Genomic DNA, 17,937 nt, shown 5'->3' with positions numbered 1-17,937 from the left:
AAAAATTATATTGTAGACTGTCCCTTTAAGTTTAGTTTTTCTAATTGAAAAGAAGTGCATGCAAATTACTTGAAGGAATTTCCTCTTGCACTAGCTTCAAGCATTTGTTGACCAGGGCAGCCATATTTTAACGTATTACCGCCAGAGAGAATGGATTTTTGTTTTGTTTTATTTCTTTCCCAAGATATGGTGAGTCCACAACGTCATCAATTACTGTTGGGAATATAACTCCTGGCCAGCAGGAGGAGGCAAAGAGCACCACAGCAAAGCTGTTAAGTGTCACTCCCCTACTCATAATCCCCAGTCATTCTCTTTGCCACTGTCAATGGAGGAGGTAAAGTTCTGGTGTCTGAAGAAAATTGGATTTCTTTTGCTACAAGCAAGTTCTTTTGGGTCTAGCTGTACTCAACGTTAGTCTCTTCAGAACGACAGTGGTGGCTTTAAAGCAGTTAGGAACTTGTGAGGTGGGCCTTTCTGTGTTTTCCTAACAGGTTGCTGCCCTAGTTTAGAAAGCCAGAGTAGGCTTACTCAGTTCTTTCTTTTTTCCACAGGTCTCTGTAAGGAGTGGCATCCTTTCATACCGTGTGAGCTGTCTTCCTGATGGACAGCAGGAAGCACAGGTAAGTGCCTTTTGTCTTCTGGGGCTAGAAAGCTGGCACTGAAGGGGTTATGGAAAAACCTTTTAACTGACAGTCTTTGATGAAGCGCCACTAGGGGGCGCAAAACGCGTCAGCCTAGTCTATTTGTCCATGTCTGTCGGGGTCTTAATTTGACAATAAACCTTTGTGTTAATTTTGGACCTGTTGTGCAGCCGTTGCCTTTGTTCTTAAAAAACTCTTAACATCTGCATTTTGTTTTCCATCTTAATGGGAGGTGAGTCCACTGCTTCATTCATTACTTGTGGGAGGCAAAGACACCCCAGCCAAAGGCTTAAATACCTCCTTTTGTCACAGGAGGGCAGAGTATCTGTAATTACTGTTTTGCAATACGTCCCTCCTTATCTTGCTTTTCATGCGGATAAGGCTGTTTTACGAACCAAGTTAGCTTTTCTTCCTAAGGTTGTGTCAATTCGCAACATCATTCAAGAGATTGTGGTTCCTTTCAACGTAATTCTGGATGTGGTTTGTGCCTTGAAGTCCTATCTTCAGACCACGTAGGAATTTAGACAAACTTCTTTCTCTGTTTGTTCTCTTTCCAGGAATCATAGGGGTCAGAGGGCCTCTTCGACTTCCTTATCTTTTCGGCTGAGGAGTGCCCTCAGTTTCGCATTGAGACAGCGGGACATAAGCCTTCTTTGAGGATTAAGGCTCATTCAACTAGAGCTGTGGCCTCTTCTTGGGCCTTTAAGAACGAGGCTTTTATGGAGCAGATTTTTTTAAGGTGACTACTTGGTCCTTTTTACATACTTTTGCAACATTTTACAAATTTGATGTTTTTGCTTCGGCGTAAGCAGCTTTTGGGAGAAAGAGTTTGCAGGCTGTGGTGCCCTCAGTATAGGGTCCGCCTCCTTTTACCCTTCTGTTTTTTTTCATTCAGTGTCCTCTAGAGCTTGGGTATTTGTTCCCACAAGTAATGAATGAAGCAGTGGACTGTCCTCCCATTAAGATGGAAAACATAAATTATGCTTACCTGATAATTTAATTTCCATATGTGGGAGGAGAGTCCACTGCTCCTGCCCGTTTCTCTGGGTGGCGGACCTAAAATTAAAGGGACACTGTACCCAAAAATTTTCTTTCGTGATTCAGATTGAGCATGACATTTTAAGCAACTTTCTAATTTACTCCTTTTATCAAATTTTCTTCATTCTCTTGGTATCTTTATTTGAAATGCATGAATGTAAGTTTAGATGCCGGCCCATTTTTGGTGAACAACCTGGGTTGTCCTTGCTGATTGGTGGATAAATTCATCCACCAATAAAAAAGTGCTGTCCAGAGTACTGAAACCAAAAAAAAGTTTAGATGCCTTCTTTTTCAAATAATGATAGCAAGAGAACGAAGAAACATTGATAATAGGAGTAAATCAGAAAGAGCATGCAATTTTAAGCAACTTTCTAAATTACAAAAGAAAAAAATTGGGTACAGTGTCCCTTTAATGTTATCTTCTGGCACAATTTATACATTGATAATCTCCTACTGTTCCTTGTTCCCTTAGCAGAATGACTGGGTGATGAGGGGAGTGGGGGAGGTATTTAAGCCTTTGGCTGGGGTGTCTTTACCTCCTCCTGGTGGCCAGGTTCTTTATTCCCACAAGTAATAAATGAAGTAGTGGACTCTCCTCCCACAGATGGAAATTAAATTATCAGGTAAGCATAATTGTTTTTATGGGACACACAAATTCTTAATGGAGGATTGGTTTGGCAGTGAGCAGGCACTTTATTGTATGTGACTAGGGAGACTTAAGGGGTTAACCACTTCCATGGCCAGGAAGGGGTTAATCCTCCTTGGTGGCTGAAACGTTTAGGATCATTATCTTTAAATATATTTTTCAGGGGGTACGTTTTTTTTTCTCTCCGTGTTAAAAACAGGTCCAATCTTGTTTTTCATTTTGCCTAACTTTGTCTGCCCTGAAGCGTGCATAATAATTGTTGCGGTCACGTGTCCTTCCGATTCCGCTTCAGTCTGAGCGGTTTTTAAGGTGAAATTTATTGATTATCTACCACAAGCAGGAACTCTCCTGTGTGTATTTGGGGACTTTTGCTCTAAGCTGAGGGTGCGGGTTACCTGTGTAAAGAGTTTTACCGCTTTGCTGATTTCTTAAAGAGACAATATTTGGGAAATGTTTTTTTTTTTTTTTTGCATCTCCTTTCCTAAACATGGAAGAGCAATCTGTTCCCATGAACATGTGTCTACTATGCTTAGATAATCAATCTCCCATGCAATTTTGTTCCTCATGCATAGAGAGGACTTTAAAGCATAAACTCTTTGTTTCTGAGGATGAGGCTGTTCAGGCAATGCCACAGTCTTCTCCTAAAATGTCCCAAGCCTTAATAGCGTCACATGCAGTGCCCTGTGGTTCCTCTTAATCTCCTGGAGGAGTTTATTTGCCTGCAGAAATTACTGCCCAGGTAACTTCAGCTGTATCTGAGGCCTTATCTGCCATTCCGTTGCTAAGTGGAAAACGCAAGAGGAACATTAGAGGATCAGATGTTAAGGTTTCTGCTCCTATCTCTGCTTCTCAGATAGCCCTCTCTCATAAGTCGGATGAGGAGGATACGTCAGTAGCTTCTGAGGGTGAAATCTCAGATTCAGACAGTATAATTCCTTTATCTGATTCTGAAGTAGTATCCTTCAGATTTAATCTTGAACACCTTTGTGCACTATTAAGAGGTTTTAGCTACCTTGGACAAATCTGACCCGCCTGTTGTCAACCCTAAGAATTCAAGTAAATTTAATAAATACTTTGATGTCTTTTCCTCGGTGCAAGTGTTTCCTGTACCAGACCGTGCAAAAAGATCCTATGGACAGAAAGCTGCAGGCTTATTTGAAGAAGATGTATGTTCATCAGGCCTTCAGTGACAACCGGCAGTTTGTATTGCCACAGTGGGGCTGTGGACATAGTGTCTCAGGGTTACAAAATAGAATTCAAGACTTTTCCTCCTAGGGAAAGGTTTCTTCTCTCAAGATTATCTGCAGACAAGATAAAGAGAGGCATTCTTGAATTGCGTTCGGGACCTTTCTTCCCTGGGAGTAATAGTACCTGTCCCCAAAAGGGAACAGGGTCTGGGATTCTATTCCAATCTGTATGTGGTTCCCAAACTTTTCGTCCTATTTTAGACCTAAAATGTCTAAACAAGTTTCTCAGGGTAACATCCTTCAAAATGGAGACTATTCGGTCCATTCTCCCCTTGGTACAAGAGGGTCAGTTTATGACGCCATAGACCTGAAGGATGCATGTCTTTATGTTCCCATTTACAGGGATCATCACAAGTACCTGAGATTCGCCTTTCTAGACAAACACTTTTTCAGTTTGTGGCTCTTCCGTTTGGCCTGGCCACAGCTCCCAGAATATTTTGAAAGATTCTGGGGTCTCTCTTGGCAGTGATCAGGACTCGGGGAATTGCAGTGGCGCTTTACCTGGACGTCATATTGGTTCAGGCGCCATCTTTTCAACAAGCAAAGTCTCATACAGAGATCTTGTTGTCTTTTCTACGTTCCCACAGTTGGAAAGTGAATCTGGAAAAAAGTTCCTTGTTCCAGCTACAAGGGTGGTTTTCTTAGGGACCATAATAGATTCCCTAGCTATAAAAAATTTCTGACGGAGGTCAGAAAATCCAAGATTCTCTCCTCTTCTTGCCTCTCTCTACAGTCTACTGTTCGGCCATCAGTTGCTCAATGTATGGAGGTAATTGGTCTGATGGTGGCTTCCATGGACCTCATTCCCTTTGCTCAATTCCATTTTAAGAGCACTACAGCTATGTATGCTCAGACAATGGAACGGGGGTATCATTCGGATCTGTCTCAGAGGATAGATCTAGATCAGTCGACTAGAGACTCTCCCGTGGTGGTGTTCTCAGGAGCATCTATCTCGAGGCACATGCTTTCGGAGACCTTCCTGGGTCATTGTAACCACGGATGCCAGCCTGCTGGGCTGGTGAGCAGTCTTTGACTTGTTAAAAGCGCAGGGTCTATGGACTTGGGAGAAGTCTGCTCTCCCCATAAATATAATGGAGTTGAGAACGATTTACAATGCTTTGATAGTGTGGCCTCAGCTGTCCTTAGCCCGGTTTATCAGGTTCCAGTCGGACAATATCACCTCAGTGGCTTACATCAACCACCAGGGAGGAACTCGGAGTTCCTTAGCCATGAAGGAGGTGGCTCGGATTATTCAGTGGGCGGAAGCCCACAATTGTTGTCTATTTGCCATCCACATTCCAGGGGTGGACAACTGGGAAGCGGATTTTCTGAGCAGACTTTTCATCCCAGGGAGTGGGCACTCCATCCGGATGTTTTCTCCAGGTTAACCCTTAAGTGGGGGATGCCGGAGTTTCCGAGGTACGGTTCAAGGTCGAGAGATCCTCAGGCCGCCCTGTTAGATGCTCTGGCGGTACATTGGGTTTTCAGTCTAGCATACCCGTTTCCTCTGTTTGCTCTCCTTCCACGAGTCATTGCTCGTATCAAACAGGAGAAAGCATAGGCAATTCTCATAGCTCCTGCGTGGCCGCGCAGGACCTGGTATGCAGACCTACTGAAGATGTTATCTCTTCCACCTTGGAGGCTGCCTCTGAGGAAGGACCTTCTAACTCAGGGTACATTCCTTCATCCAAATCTCGTTTCTCTAAAGCTCAATGCTTGGAGATTGAACGTTTAGTGTTGTCTAACTGTGGCTTTTCTGAGTCGGTCATTGAGACCATGATTCAGGCTCGCAAGCCTGTTACTAGAAAGATTTACCATAAGATATGGCGTAAATATCTTTATAGGTGCGAATCTAAGGGCTACTCTTGGAGTAGGGTCAGGATTCCTAGAATTTTGTCTTTCTTTCCGGAAGGTCTGGAGAAAGGTTTGTCAGCCAGTTCTCTGAAGGGTCAGATTTCTGCTTTATCTGTCTTGCTACATAAGCGTCTGGTGGATGTGCCAGATGTTCAATCCTTTTGTCAGGCCCTGGTCAGAATCAGGCCTGTCTTTAAATCTGTTGCTCCACCTTGGAGCCTTAACTTAGTTCTTAAGGTTTTACAACAGGCTCCGTTTGAGCCTTTACATTCCATAGATATTAAGTTGTTATCTTGGAAGGTTTTGTTTCTTGTTGCTATTTCTTCTGCTCGGAGGGTCTCGGAACTCTCTGCTTTGCAGTATTGTTTAGTCTTTTCTTATCTTTCATGCTGATAAGGCGGTTCTTCGTACTAAGTTGGGGTTTCTTCCTAAAGTGGTTTCTGGTAGAAATATTAACCAGGAAATTGTTGTTCCTTTTATATCCTAATCCTCCTCCTCATAAGGATGTTGTGCGTAACCTAAAATTCTACCTTCAAGCGACTAAGGACTTTCGTCAGTCCTCTGCCATGTTTGTTTGTTTTTCTGGAAAGTGTAAAGGTCAGAAAGCTACTGCTACTTCGCTTTCTCTGGTTGAGAAGTATTATCCGTTTTGCTTATGAGACCGCTGGACAGCAGCCTCCTGACAGAATAACAGCTCATTCCACCAGGGCTGTTTCTTCTTCTTGGGCTTTCAAAAATTAAGCTTCTGTGGAACAGATTTGCAAGACTGCAACTTGGTCTTTTCTGCATACTTTTTCCAAATTTGATACTTTTCTTCATAAATGGAAAAAGTCCACAGCTGCATTCATTACTTTTGGGAATTCAGAACTTGGCCACCTGGAGGAGGCAAATACTCCTCCCACTTCCCTCATCCCCTAGTCATTCTTTTCCTTTCATCCCAGGAGGTTGGCAGAGAAGTGTCAGTTTTTGTCAAGTGTCAAGTTTTTGATAGTCTCTTATGGAGGGTAGTACTCTTCGGCATGGGACTAGAGTTTTAAGTAGTCTTATCAGGGAGTCCGGAGATGCAGGGAGAGTCTTTCTGCAAATCCATCCCGACTCATATTAACAGCTCCACAAGCAATCAGCGTTGACGAGTTTCACTGCCTGCTTTTTTCTCTTAAGTCCATGGCAGAAGCGACGCTACTATCTGTCACACTTGAAGGGCAGTGTTCCTGTTCCACGGCATAGATTCCGGTAAGATTGTTTCATTTTACTTTCATCATGGATGTATTGTAATTACAACTGTTTATCCTAGAGGGGTTACAACCTTTTGGGGATAACTTTAACATAGGGTCTCAGTGAGGCTCCTTTTTGTATCTAGGAATCAAGGGTTAATATCTCCTGAGGGGGGTAATTGAACAGGGGGTTTATAATCATGTTTGTTATGTAATTCTGTCTGCTACTGTTTAGTGTTGCTTCGGCTCATGGCTACTTTGGAACATAACGGCCTATGTCTAGTGACGCGGCCTTTATGGTTGGGCACGCTTTTGCATGGACTGCACGGTTTACCTTGTGACTCCATTCCTGACCGTGTGGCGACGGAGAAATCCTGGTCAGCTGGTGTCTGGTTCTCTAGAGGTGGTGAGTGCCCCAGCCATTGAAGGTGTAAGGTGCCGTAAGGTGCTGTTTTCTTATTGGTCCATTTTTTATTTAGTGTCCCAGTTATAGAGGATTCTGATTTTTTGGAGACGAATGTCTCTGATTCAGACTCTACTTCTTGCGAAGAATATGAATTGGCCCGGGTGATACATGCCCATTCGTTATGTTCCGAATTACGTTTTAGAGTGCTCTTTTCCTCTGGATCGGGGAATCGGGTGCCCACTGAGCCATCCGCCTCTGGGGATTCTATTTCCCACAAGGCGAGTTCCCTACCACCAACTCTTACTTCGCATGCAGGTAATCCAAACGCTACTTATCCTTCTATGTGTGGCCTGTTCCCACCGGAGGTTACAACACAGTTCCGCATGGCCATATCTTTGGCGCTGGTGCTTCTGCAACTCAACTCCTGGGAGTGTGCTTACGATATTATCCATGTTCCGTTAACCAGGGCTCGTCAGGCGTGAGATCGCCTGGTCCAGTTCAGCCCTCTGGGGGAGCGACTGCCCCTGAGGCCTCAGGGTGTCAACCTTCGGGGCCAGTGTTTTCTTTTGTCCCGGCGAAGGTATGTTGCGCTTTTCATTATAGACTGACGTGCCTTTGTATCTACTAAATCACGTTTTTGGCACTGCTAGATCCCACTCTTAATGGGTCTGGGGATTCTCTGTATAGACATAAGGGGATAAAGTAATCTTCTTATAGTCTGTTATTTGTGTATCCTGTTCCAGTTCTGAGCTTGGAAGTTTCGGACCCCTGTTTGGCTGGACCTGCGGGGCTGTCCGTACTTCCTGGGCGATAACCTATGGGTTGCCTTATCTTTTATCTTCATCCGGTGAGGATGATTTTTATTTGGTGTACAGCTCAGGTTGTGGTGTGATGTTTCCTTCGGGAATTTTCTTCTCTGGAATTGATACTGGCGATTTGGTGGTCGCACTGTTTACAAAAGTCTGTCTGACTGTTCTTTATCCTTCCATCTCGGGGGAGACTGTATGTGGCCTTTACAGTGCTGGGGCCCTTGGTTTTAGGCTTGTCCTGACTGGGTAGAAATCCTTCTGTCTTTGAGGCCTAGTTCAGACACGTGGTGCCTTTTTTTTGTCCGGTTAGTCCCGTGAGGGCGCCCAGTGATCACAATATGATTTGTGTTGTTTTCTTGTTTTATTTTACAAGCTTCAACTAGCATCCTCAGAGAACTTGAGGGTCTGTGGTTGCTTAGGGGCATGGGGGATTGGTTCAGTTCTCATTCGCCTTTAAATCTAGTGGGCCGGGACTCGGTTGAGATCCACGGTGTCATGCTCAGTCATTTCCGATTTTTCCGGGAACTAGAGTGTTCGTTCCCATTGTGGGTTGGAGGCTTGGAGGATTTAGGTCCTTCATACCGCCATTCTTACGGTTTTGCCTTTCTCCATGTTCAGGATTTGTGGGAAGGACTGGCGGCTCTTAGCATGCAACGTTATCCGCTGGTTAGTGGATACTTAGCAATCTGAAGGTTCCTATCTTCAGCTGCTTTCTGCTTCAGAGTCATTTTTAGATGACTGAAGCGTGCTGTGTTTTTGCTTCAGGTGTTCTTCGTCAGACCTATCTGAGCTTGCTGCACAAGGTTTTGTTTCTGAATTTTTAGGTATTCTGAACTACCTTTTTGCGACTTGGGGACCTTCGTCGAGTGCGGTTGCACTGTGTTGTGGGAAGTTTATCTCTGTTTCAGACTCCCGGCCTTATTCCGTGGTTTCTGTTTTTCTGAGGTCTGGGCGTTGCTTCCCCTTGTTTCTATGAGACTGGTGGGTCTCTGTTGGTCTGGAGTTCCTTATGCTAGCTGGACAGCTAGCTCAGCATACGAATGCACTGTGGCTAGTCTGCACTGTAGCAAATCGAGGGTTGCAAGTCGATCCCCGGCGAGGTCTACTCAGCCTTCCTCCTTTCGAGGTTGAAAGAATGAGCAGCGCCTTAAGGGGGATTAGCCATGCTTTACAAGTACATTCATGTTTTCTCTGTGTCTTTACTTCTCTGTGGAAGATTACGGTAGCTTGTTACCTCTTATTAAGGTGCGTGTTCTTTGGAGACCATCTGCTGTGCGATGGTGTCTGCTGGAGGCTGTTGACTCAGTTGACTCTAGTTCCTGTGGTCTCTAGCAAGGCTTGTGGACTATCTGCGGGTCAGTTTCCTTGGGTCTTTAACTCTTTTTCAAAGTTATTCTCGGCTTCGGAGAAAGCAGTGTGAGGAGTATTTGAGCCTTTGGCTGGGGTGTCTTTGTCTCCTCCTGGTGGCCAGGTTTTGAATTCCCAAAAGTAATGAATGCAGCTGTGGACTCTTTCCATCTGAGGAAAAGAAAATTATCAGGTAAGCATAATTTATGTTTTTGCCTCGGCTGAGGCTTCTTTTGGGAGAAAGGTTCTTCAAGCGGTGGTGCCTTCTGTTTTGGTCTGTCTATCTTGTTTTCCCTCCGTTGTTATCTGTCTCCTCTAACTTGGGTATTGGTTCCCAACAGTAATTGATGACTTCGTGGACTCTCCATATCTTAGGAAAGAAAAGAAAATGTATGTTTTCCTGATAAATTTCTTTCTTTCCGGATATGGTGTGTCTACAACCTCACCCTTAAATTTAAGACCGTTATTTTTTACTAAATCACAGGCACCTTTACACCTTTGTGTTATTCCTTTTACATTTCCCTTCGGTCAAATGACTGGGGATTATGGGTAGAGGAGTGACACTTAACAGCTTTGCTGTGGTGCTCTTTGCCTCCTCCTGCTGGCCAGGAGCGATATTCCCAACGGTAATTGATGACGTTGTGAACTCACCATACCCGGAAAGAAATTTTATCAGGTAAGCATAATTTCTTTTAAAATGTTTTTTTAAATCTTTCTTTCTGTATAGAGTTGATGGTGACTATGGGTTATTCCCGGGAGGAGATCCAGGATTCTCTCGTTAACCAGAAGTATAATGAAGTCATGGCCACTTACCTACTGCTTGGGTACAAGCCCTCTGAGGTATGTTAGGTATTCCCTAAACCCCATATCATCTCCTTCCCCCAGCCTAATTATCATTTTTGTTGATGGTCCCTTAATGTTAAAAGTTGTAGCCAAAATGTAGCTTGAATATTTGAAAAGCTACACATATATTTACAGGCTAAAAAATCATACAAGCAAGTATAATTCTTCATGTACGGGTAGCCCTCAGTTTACACCGGGGTTAGGTTCCAGAATTGAAACCGTTGTAAATTGAAACCCAGTTTATAATGTAAGTCAATAGGAAGTGAGGGAGTTAGGTTCCAGGCCCCTCTCAAAATTGACATAAGTAACAGCTAATACATTATTTTTAAAGCTTTGAAATGAAGACTTTAAATGCTAAACAGCATTATAAACCTAATTAAATAATCACACAACAGACTGTATCATCAAACTAAGTTTAATGAACAAAAACACCTTTTTACTTGCATTTTTCTGCCGACAGTTCTCTGCATTTTAGCATGTTAGATCATATTGGGTCTGCACCTATTCTATGCATTTCAATCTGGAGTGATTAATAGGCAGTTAAGCACCCTCACCTCAAGCAGATGGGCAGGAAGATAATAGGGAAGTGGCTGCTAGATCTTGTATCTTGATAGCTGTCTGTTCTGTGTACACAGATTAATTTCAGTCTGCTAAGCTTTCATATATTTGCTGCAACACAAGCAGACAGCTCCACCAACTGGCTATTTTAATTAGTGCACTGCTTTTCAATTCTTTTCAATAGCAGTCACATGACTGAAAAAAAGGTTGTTATTCTGAAACTGTGTAAACCAAGTGCCACCTGGTACAAACCTTGCATTAACTAACAGATATGTGGTGAGAATTTCTATTTTGTGCAGATAACCTTTAATGTGGTCTGTACGTTTTTTCATAGTTTTTAATAATGTGTCAAGCAGCAGTGTGTTTCTGATCAGACTGATATACTTCAGGAATGTTGTCCTCTGTGAAAAGCATAATTGGGCTAAAAGAGATTGTTCCTAGGTGGTAACCCTTCATTGAATAAGCTACTGAGCTGCTGTTCGTTCCTGGTAGAGTGATTCTTTTTCTGTATGCATTTCAATTTGTACCCTAGGGAGGTATCCCTCAGGGTGATGGGAGAGACCAAACGTGAATTCCTTGCCCAATGTGCTTAGAGAAATATGGCTGCACCTAACTGATAAACCCATAGAAGGCAGAAACAATCATCTGGGGTGCCATGTTCCTTGTTCAGAGGAGGATTATCTGGTATTTCAAGGCTGGACTGACCTTACTAGGCGGGATCAAACTGATATACTTCAGAAAGGTGGTACTCCTTGAAAAGCACAATTGGGCTAAAAGAGGTTGGTCCTAGGTGGTAACCCTCCATAGAACAAGCTACTTCTGTTGTTTGTCCCTGCTAGACTGCTTCTCTTGTTGTAAGCAGTGTGTTTCTGACCATACTTTTATAGTTGTGTACTTTTTTGTATAAGTATGCAAGGCTAATTTCTACTAGCACTAGATATATCTGACATAGAGCTCTGTCACATACCCATCCCATTTGTTTGGAACATTATATAAGGATTTCACAACTGACGCACTCTTTACACAAGTTTTCCCATTCTGTGATGGAAGTACCATGCATCAGGTCTCCTTTTAGCCTTTATAAGGGGAGTTCTAACCCATGTCCTATTTGCATATGTGGTACCTGGTATGTGGTTTATATAGCTGTCACACTATATACATAAGGTTTCTTCCTTCTTTAAAAAGGGCTAGATTTTAAGTGGCATGCTAAAGTAAGTGTGGGTCATAAGCAATGTGTAAATACCTTGCTTAAAGTGTAAGGGTTGCACAAGTGTTTACCAAAATACTGGGAACCCTCTTGTCAGTGGTGCGAGCTCAGGGAATATATGTAGCTCCATATCTAGACAACATTCTGCTGCAAGCTACTTTTCATCAACTGGCAGAGACTCATACGTAAGTCATTCTCACACTGCTTCGAAGTTTCTTCCTCATACTTGTGTTTCCTTTCTGGGATCCATCATAAACTCTGTGTTGGTGCATCAATCTCTTAATAGAGCAACACAGACTCAAACTACAGAAAGCCTGCACTCTTCACATACTAAATCTGCTTCCTACTGTTGCTCAGTGTATGGAATTGGTGGGTCTAATGTTAGCTGTCTCAGATATTCTCAACCACTAGGGGGCTCACACCTAAAAATAATATATAACACAAAAGTGTAGCACTAAATGGTTAAGAAATACTAGTACACTATGATTCAAATATGTGTGTTTGAGTCCAGGTTTAAAAACTCAAAGGCAAAGATGATGATATAAAAAGATTTCTCATGTGGCCTTGTGTTGCCCTGGTACTTTCGCACACAACTTCAACATTATCTACAAACACACAAAAGCTCAGAAAACTTGACAACTTACCTTATTGGAAACGTTGTGCTTGCTACCTCGCTCTCTGCCCCATCTTATATCCATCATGTACCGCTTGCTATCTTCACATAAAGAGACACCAGTACCGTCCTATGTTAGACGGTGGAATAAGGTGTTAACGCCTCCTCCTCCTTCGGAGGAGGAGTGGCTGAGAATATTTCGGAATCATAGCAAGGCTTCGGTTTCTGCCAGGCTTCTTGAATCTAACTATAAATGCCTCTCACTATGGTACCTCACACCAGAAAAAATAAAAAAAATATATAAGCAAACAGATGGGAGATGTTGGAGAGGCTGTGGGGAACAGGGAACACATTCTAACATTTGGTGGCACTGCAAAGTGATCCAGCCATTCTGGCGGGAAGTTTTGGGCATGATAGACTCTAAGTTACAAACCACATTGACAAGACAACCCGGTCTCCTACTTTTCCATGGTCTCCCTAAGCTCCCAGACAAACCCAAAAAGCACCTATTATACATTTTGCTTAACAGTGCCAAAACTCTTATTCCCAAATTCTGGAAATCACTAAATGTCCCTTCACTTACTGATTGGAAAAACCAAGTGGATAGACACCTACAATTGGAACGATTCAGGTATATGAGAGATGACAAAATTGAAACACATGAATACATGCAGGAAATCTGGAAATCCTAGGTCACATGAAATTACAAACACAAAATTATAGGGCCTCTACCTGTCCTACGTCATTGTTGGCTTACTCCCTCCTCTCCCCCCTCCTTCCCTTCTGCCCATTCTTCCCTTCTGCCCATTCTTCCCAACTCCCCTCTCCCCCTTCCCCCCCTCTTCCCCCCCTCTCCCCCCTCTCTCCCCCCTCTCTCCCTCCTCTCCCCCTTCTCTACTCTTCCACGACTTTACTCTTTTTCTCTCTTATTTTATTCCACTTTACCTCTTTATTCTTATGGTTATAAATGGCTGCCATGCGTCACTGGTTGAGCGCATGTCAGTTAATGTATATATTTTTGGTGTGCGTTATTACACCTGTAAAACTTGATGTTCTATACTGAATATGTTATGGCTTATGAATATAGGCTCTCTGGTAAATCTGCTAGATTCGTGAGGACATGTTCCTGGAATAGTTATGCTAAGAGTCCTAGAACTCTGAAACTCTGTCTTATGTACTTATTGTATAACAAACCTTGATATTTGTGTAACAGAGACTCTGAGCAAACAAAAGGGACTAGTAACAGCCATCTAACGAACATGTCCCTAATCCTTGGCATCAACTTTATGTACTAGAGACTCTTAATTGAGATAACTTTATCTCTTGTTATTGCATTTTATTTTTCAATGTAATGTTTAAAGTTAAATAAAGCTTTCTCATTAGCTAACTCAGATGCCCTACAGTTTGCCAGGTTTCAGCTACGAACCTGATTTGGGGATTTGTACCTGTATATATAATCAGTTATTTTTGTGTCCATGGCCAGCGTGTGTTTACCAACACATCAAATAAAAACTCTAAGAGAATAAACATATTAACAAACTGCAGCTTTATTGCATGTACTGTATTTTTGTGGCACATACTTTGGACACTTATCACATTTATTCTTGTGAGTTTATTAAATACTTGTGAACCCCCCACAATTCACAGTATTTTCAAACCTCATCACTACATACTCTCCTAGCTGCCGCCTCCTCTATGCTTCTTGCACGTGCCTCTCATCACCTCCTACTGCCAACTTCAGGACCTCTCAAGCCACACCTATCCTGTGGAACTATCTTCCAAAATCTGTAAGGCACTCCTTAGTATTCAAACCAAATCTGCCCACTACAACCTACGTTATTGGGAAATATTCCAGCTAACCTCAGATTTATCACTCATCCAATACCAAGTCTCTAAAACTGTAACTTGTAATTGCCAAACGTCCATGGCCTACAGTCAACAATCGCCACAAAATTCTCCACCTTGGTAAGTTGTGTAGTTATACTAGGTAGAGTGTCCTTCTATGGCAATTCTTCCTTCTTTTGTGGGCTATGGACAAGTGTTTTTTTGCCATAGCTAAAAAGAAAGCATATGCCCTATCTCCTCTTTGGTCTTCAGGTGTTATTTTTGAGTCTAAAGAGAATATAGTCCATAAACCAAACATAAATACGAGTTTTCCATCTAAAGGGGAGGAGAGTCCACGGCTTCATTCACTACTTGTGGGAATTAAGAACCTGGCCACCAAGAGGAGGCAAAGACACTCCAGCCAAAGGCTTAAATACCTCCCCCACTCCCCTCATCCCCCAGTCATTCTTTGCCTTTAGCTACAGGAGGTGGCAGAGAGGTGCCGTTAAATCAGAGGTCTCTTGTGAGGGGTTCTACCCTTCGCTATGGGGCAGGAGTTTAAGTAGCCCTTCAAGCTTCTCAGTTGAGGGCCTGGGTGAACTTTAGAGTCCGGAGATGCAGAGGGAGCTTCCCTTTGCGACACCATCCCGGCTCATATTAATAGCTCCTATAGCAATCGGCGTTGACGAGTTTCGCAGATTGCGTTCTTCTCTCAAGTCCATGTCAGTAGCACAGCTACCACCTGTCGCACTTTGTTTATTGTCAGATTTTGGTAGTCCAGCCTGCGCAACTGTGTTCCACATGCCTTGAGAAGGCTACGACTTCCAAATATAAGAGAATGTCTAGCACTACTGAGCCGTCCACCTCTGAGGGGTCACCGTTCCGTGAGGTGTGTTCCCTAATGGCGTCCTCTATCCCACATGCAGCGCCCCAGGGTCTGGCTATTACCGCTTCGGGGGAGATTGCTTGGCCGTCTGATTTTGCGGATCAGCTTGAAACGGCAGTTGCTAAGGTGATCCATGCTTTGCCGCGTTCTGCTAAGCGCAAGCGTAGAGCTTTTCATAGCGGCCCGACCCAGGATTTGTCTCTATCGGACCCCCCTGAAGGGTGGTACGATGACAAGGCCCAGTCCGACGCATCGGAGGGGCCCTTTCGGGGTCAGAGTCAGTGTCATCTAAACCTCCGGCAGTGGAGGATCCTTGCTTTAGGTTTAAGATGGAGAACTTGTGTTTCTTACTAAAGCAAGTACTGGCTTCTTTAGAGGTTCTGGAACCCAAGCTTCCAGAAGAGCCCTCTATTCCTAAGTTAGATAAGGTTTACGAGGACAGGGTGGTTTCTCAGACTTTCCCAGTTCCTGTCAAGATGGTGAACATTATAAAGAACAAGTGGGAGCGGTTAGGTTCTTCCTTTTTCCCCTCTTCTCAATTTAAAAAGCTTTTCCCCGTCCCGGAGGCCCAGCTAGAGTTGTGGGGGACCATTCCCAAGGTGGATGGGGCCATCTCCACGCTTGTTAAGCGTACAACGATTCCTTTAGAGGATAGTTCTTCGTTCAAGGAGCCTATGGATAAAAAGTTGGAAAACATTTTACGCAAGATGTTTCAACACACAGGGTTTGTTTTTCACCCGGCAGCGGCGGTTACTGTAGCTGCGTCATATTGGTGCGATGCCTTATTTGATATGATTGAGGGTGAATCCTCTTTCGAGGAGGTGCAGAAAAAGATTAAGGCCCTAATGGTGGCCAATTCCTTAATTTGTGACGCTAATTTGCAAATTTTCCGCCCGAATGCTAAGGTATCAGGTTTTTCGGTTCTAGCACGCAGGGCTCTGTGGCTAAAATCTTGGTCGGCGGACATGACCTCTAAGATGAGGCTGCTGTCTTTGCCTTTTAAGGGCAAGATCCTGTTCGGTCCAGGTTTCAGGAGGCAAGGGTGCCTTCTTTCCCCAGGATAAGAAGGCGAAACCTAAGGGTGCTAATTTTCGTCCCAACAGCCCACAGCGATAGCGGACCAAACCAAGGGTGCCTGGAATCCTGCTCAAGCTTAATGACCTCTATAGACTTGAAGGATGCCTACCTTCATGTTTCGATTCACAGGGACCATTTCAGGTTCCTCAGATTTGCCTTTCTGGATCAGCATTTCCAGTTCATGGCTCTCCCCTTCGGTCTGGCGACGGCCCCAAGAGTCTTCACGAAGGTCCTGGGAACCCTTCTAGCAGTAGCCAGATCCCAGGGCATCGCGGTTTCGCCCTACCTGGACGTCATCCTGGTTCAGGCGCCGCCATCCCATCTGGCAGAGGCCCACACCAGGGTCCTTCTGCAGTTACTTCAATCTCACGGTTGGAAGATCTCGAGAAGAGTTCTCTGGTTCCCAGTACTAGGGTGGAGTTCTTGGGCACGATCATAGACTCCATTTCCATGAAGATCTTTCTCACGGACAAGCGACGCACAAAGATGGCGTCTACCTGTCTTGATCTTCAATCTACAGTGAGACCATCTGTAGCTCAGTGCATGGAAATGATTGGGCTCATGGTCTCCATCATGGACATCATTCCATTCGCCAGGTTTCATCTCAGACCTCTTCAATTGTGCATGTTGAGACAGTGGAAAGGCGATCATTCCGATCTGTCACAGCCGATATACATGGATGCGCGGACTCAGATTTCCCTCTCCTGGTGGATCCGCCCGAATCATCTGTCCATGGGGACATCCTTCCTGAGACCGTCCTTTGAGATTGTTACCACAGACGTGAGTCTGGCGGGATGGGGAGCTGTTTGGGGTGCCAGGATGGCACAGGGGAAGTGGTCTCGCTTAGAGTCTCTTCTTCCATTAAATATTCTGGAGCTTCGAGCGATCTACAATGCTCTGAAGGTGTTGCCTTGTCTGGGGGACTTAAGCTTTAACAGGTTCCAGACGAACAATATTACCTCGGTGGCTTACATCAACCACCAGAAAAACAGTTCAATATCCAGCACTTTAACCCTCAACTGTGTGCATACTGCAATAGGATCACTGCAAAGGTCCTCCAGGTAATATAACACAGAAGTAGCAGCCGCACCACAATATCCTTTATCAAAGTTTCTTTATTTCCACATTATGGGAGCCACGGAAATAGAACAACGTTTCGGGCTATCCACCCTTAATCATGTTCATCATGAACATGATTAAGGGTGGATAGCCCGAAACGTTGTTCTGTTTCCCTGGCTCCCATAATGTGGAAATAAAGAAACTTTGATAAAGGATATTGTGGTGCGGCTGCTACTTCTGTGTTATATTACATCAACCACCAGGGGGGCACGAGGAGCTCCCTGGCAATGAGGGAGGTGTCTCAGATCCTGGAGTGGGCGGAGACCCACAACTGTTCGGTCTCTGCGATCCACATCCCAGGTATGGACAACTGGTAAGTTGATTTTTTCAGCAGTCAGACTTTTCATCTGGGGGAATGGTCTCTACACCCCGAAGTGTTTGCGGAGATCTTTCTCAGATGGGGGACGCCGGAGATCGATCTCATGGCGTCAAGGTTGAATTGCAAGCTTCCCCGATCTGGATCGAGGTTGAGGGACCCCCAGGCGCAGCTAATAGACGCATTGGTGTTGCCTTGGGGGTTCTGTCTAGTATACATTTTTCCTCCGTTACCTCTTCTTCCTCATGTAGTGGCTCGTATAAAGGAGTGTACTCAATTATGAATGCTCCTT

The 17,937-nt window shown here is 44.1% G+C and overlaps 1 protein-coding gene across 1 annotated transcript in view; it reads left to right on the top strand.

Moving 5' to 3' along the window:
* MARK2 (microtubule affinity regulating kinase 2) overlaps nt 1-17,937 on the top strand; it is a gene marked incomplete at its 5' end in the record, with an annotated part of 681,669 nt that overhangs the window by 185,605 nt on the left and 478,127 nt on the right. The window contains 1 exon segment of the mRNA XM_053720068.1: nt 9,930-10,042. Within this exon segment, the coding sequence (XP_053576043.1) occupies nt 9,930-10,042 (113 nt within the window).

This window comes from Bombina bombina, chromosome 7 (assembly GCF_027579735.1).
Source record: "Bombina bombina isolate aBomBom1 chromosome 7, aBomBom1.pri, whole genome shotgun sequence".
Taxonomy (NCBI): domain Eukaryota; kingdom Metazoa; phylum Chordata; class Amphibia; order Anura; family Bombinatoridae; genus Bombina; species Bombina bombina.
Note: the sequence above shows the minus strand (reverse complement) of the source record. Positions and strands in the feature narration are given on the sequence as shown.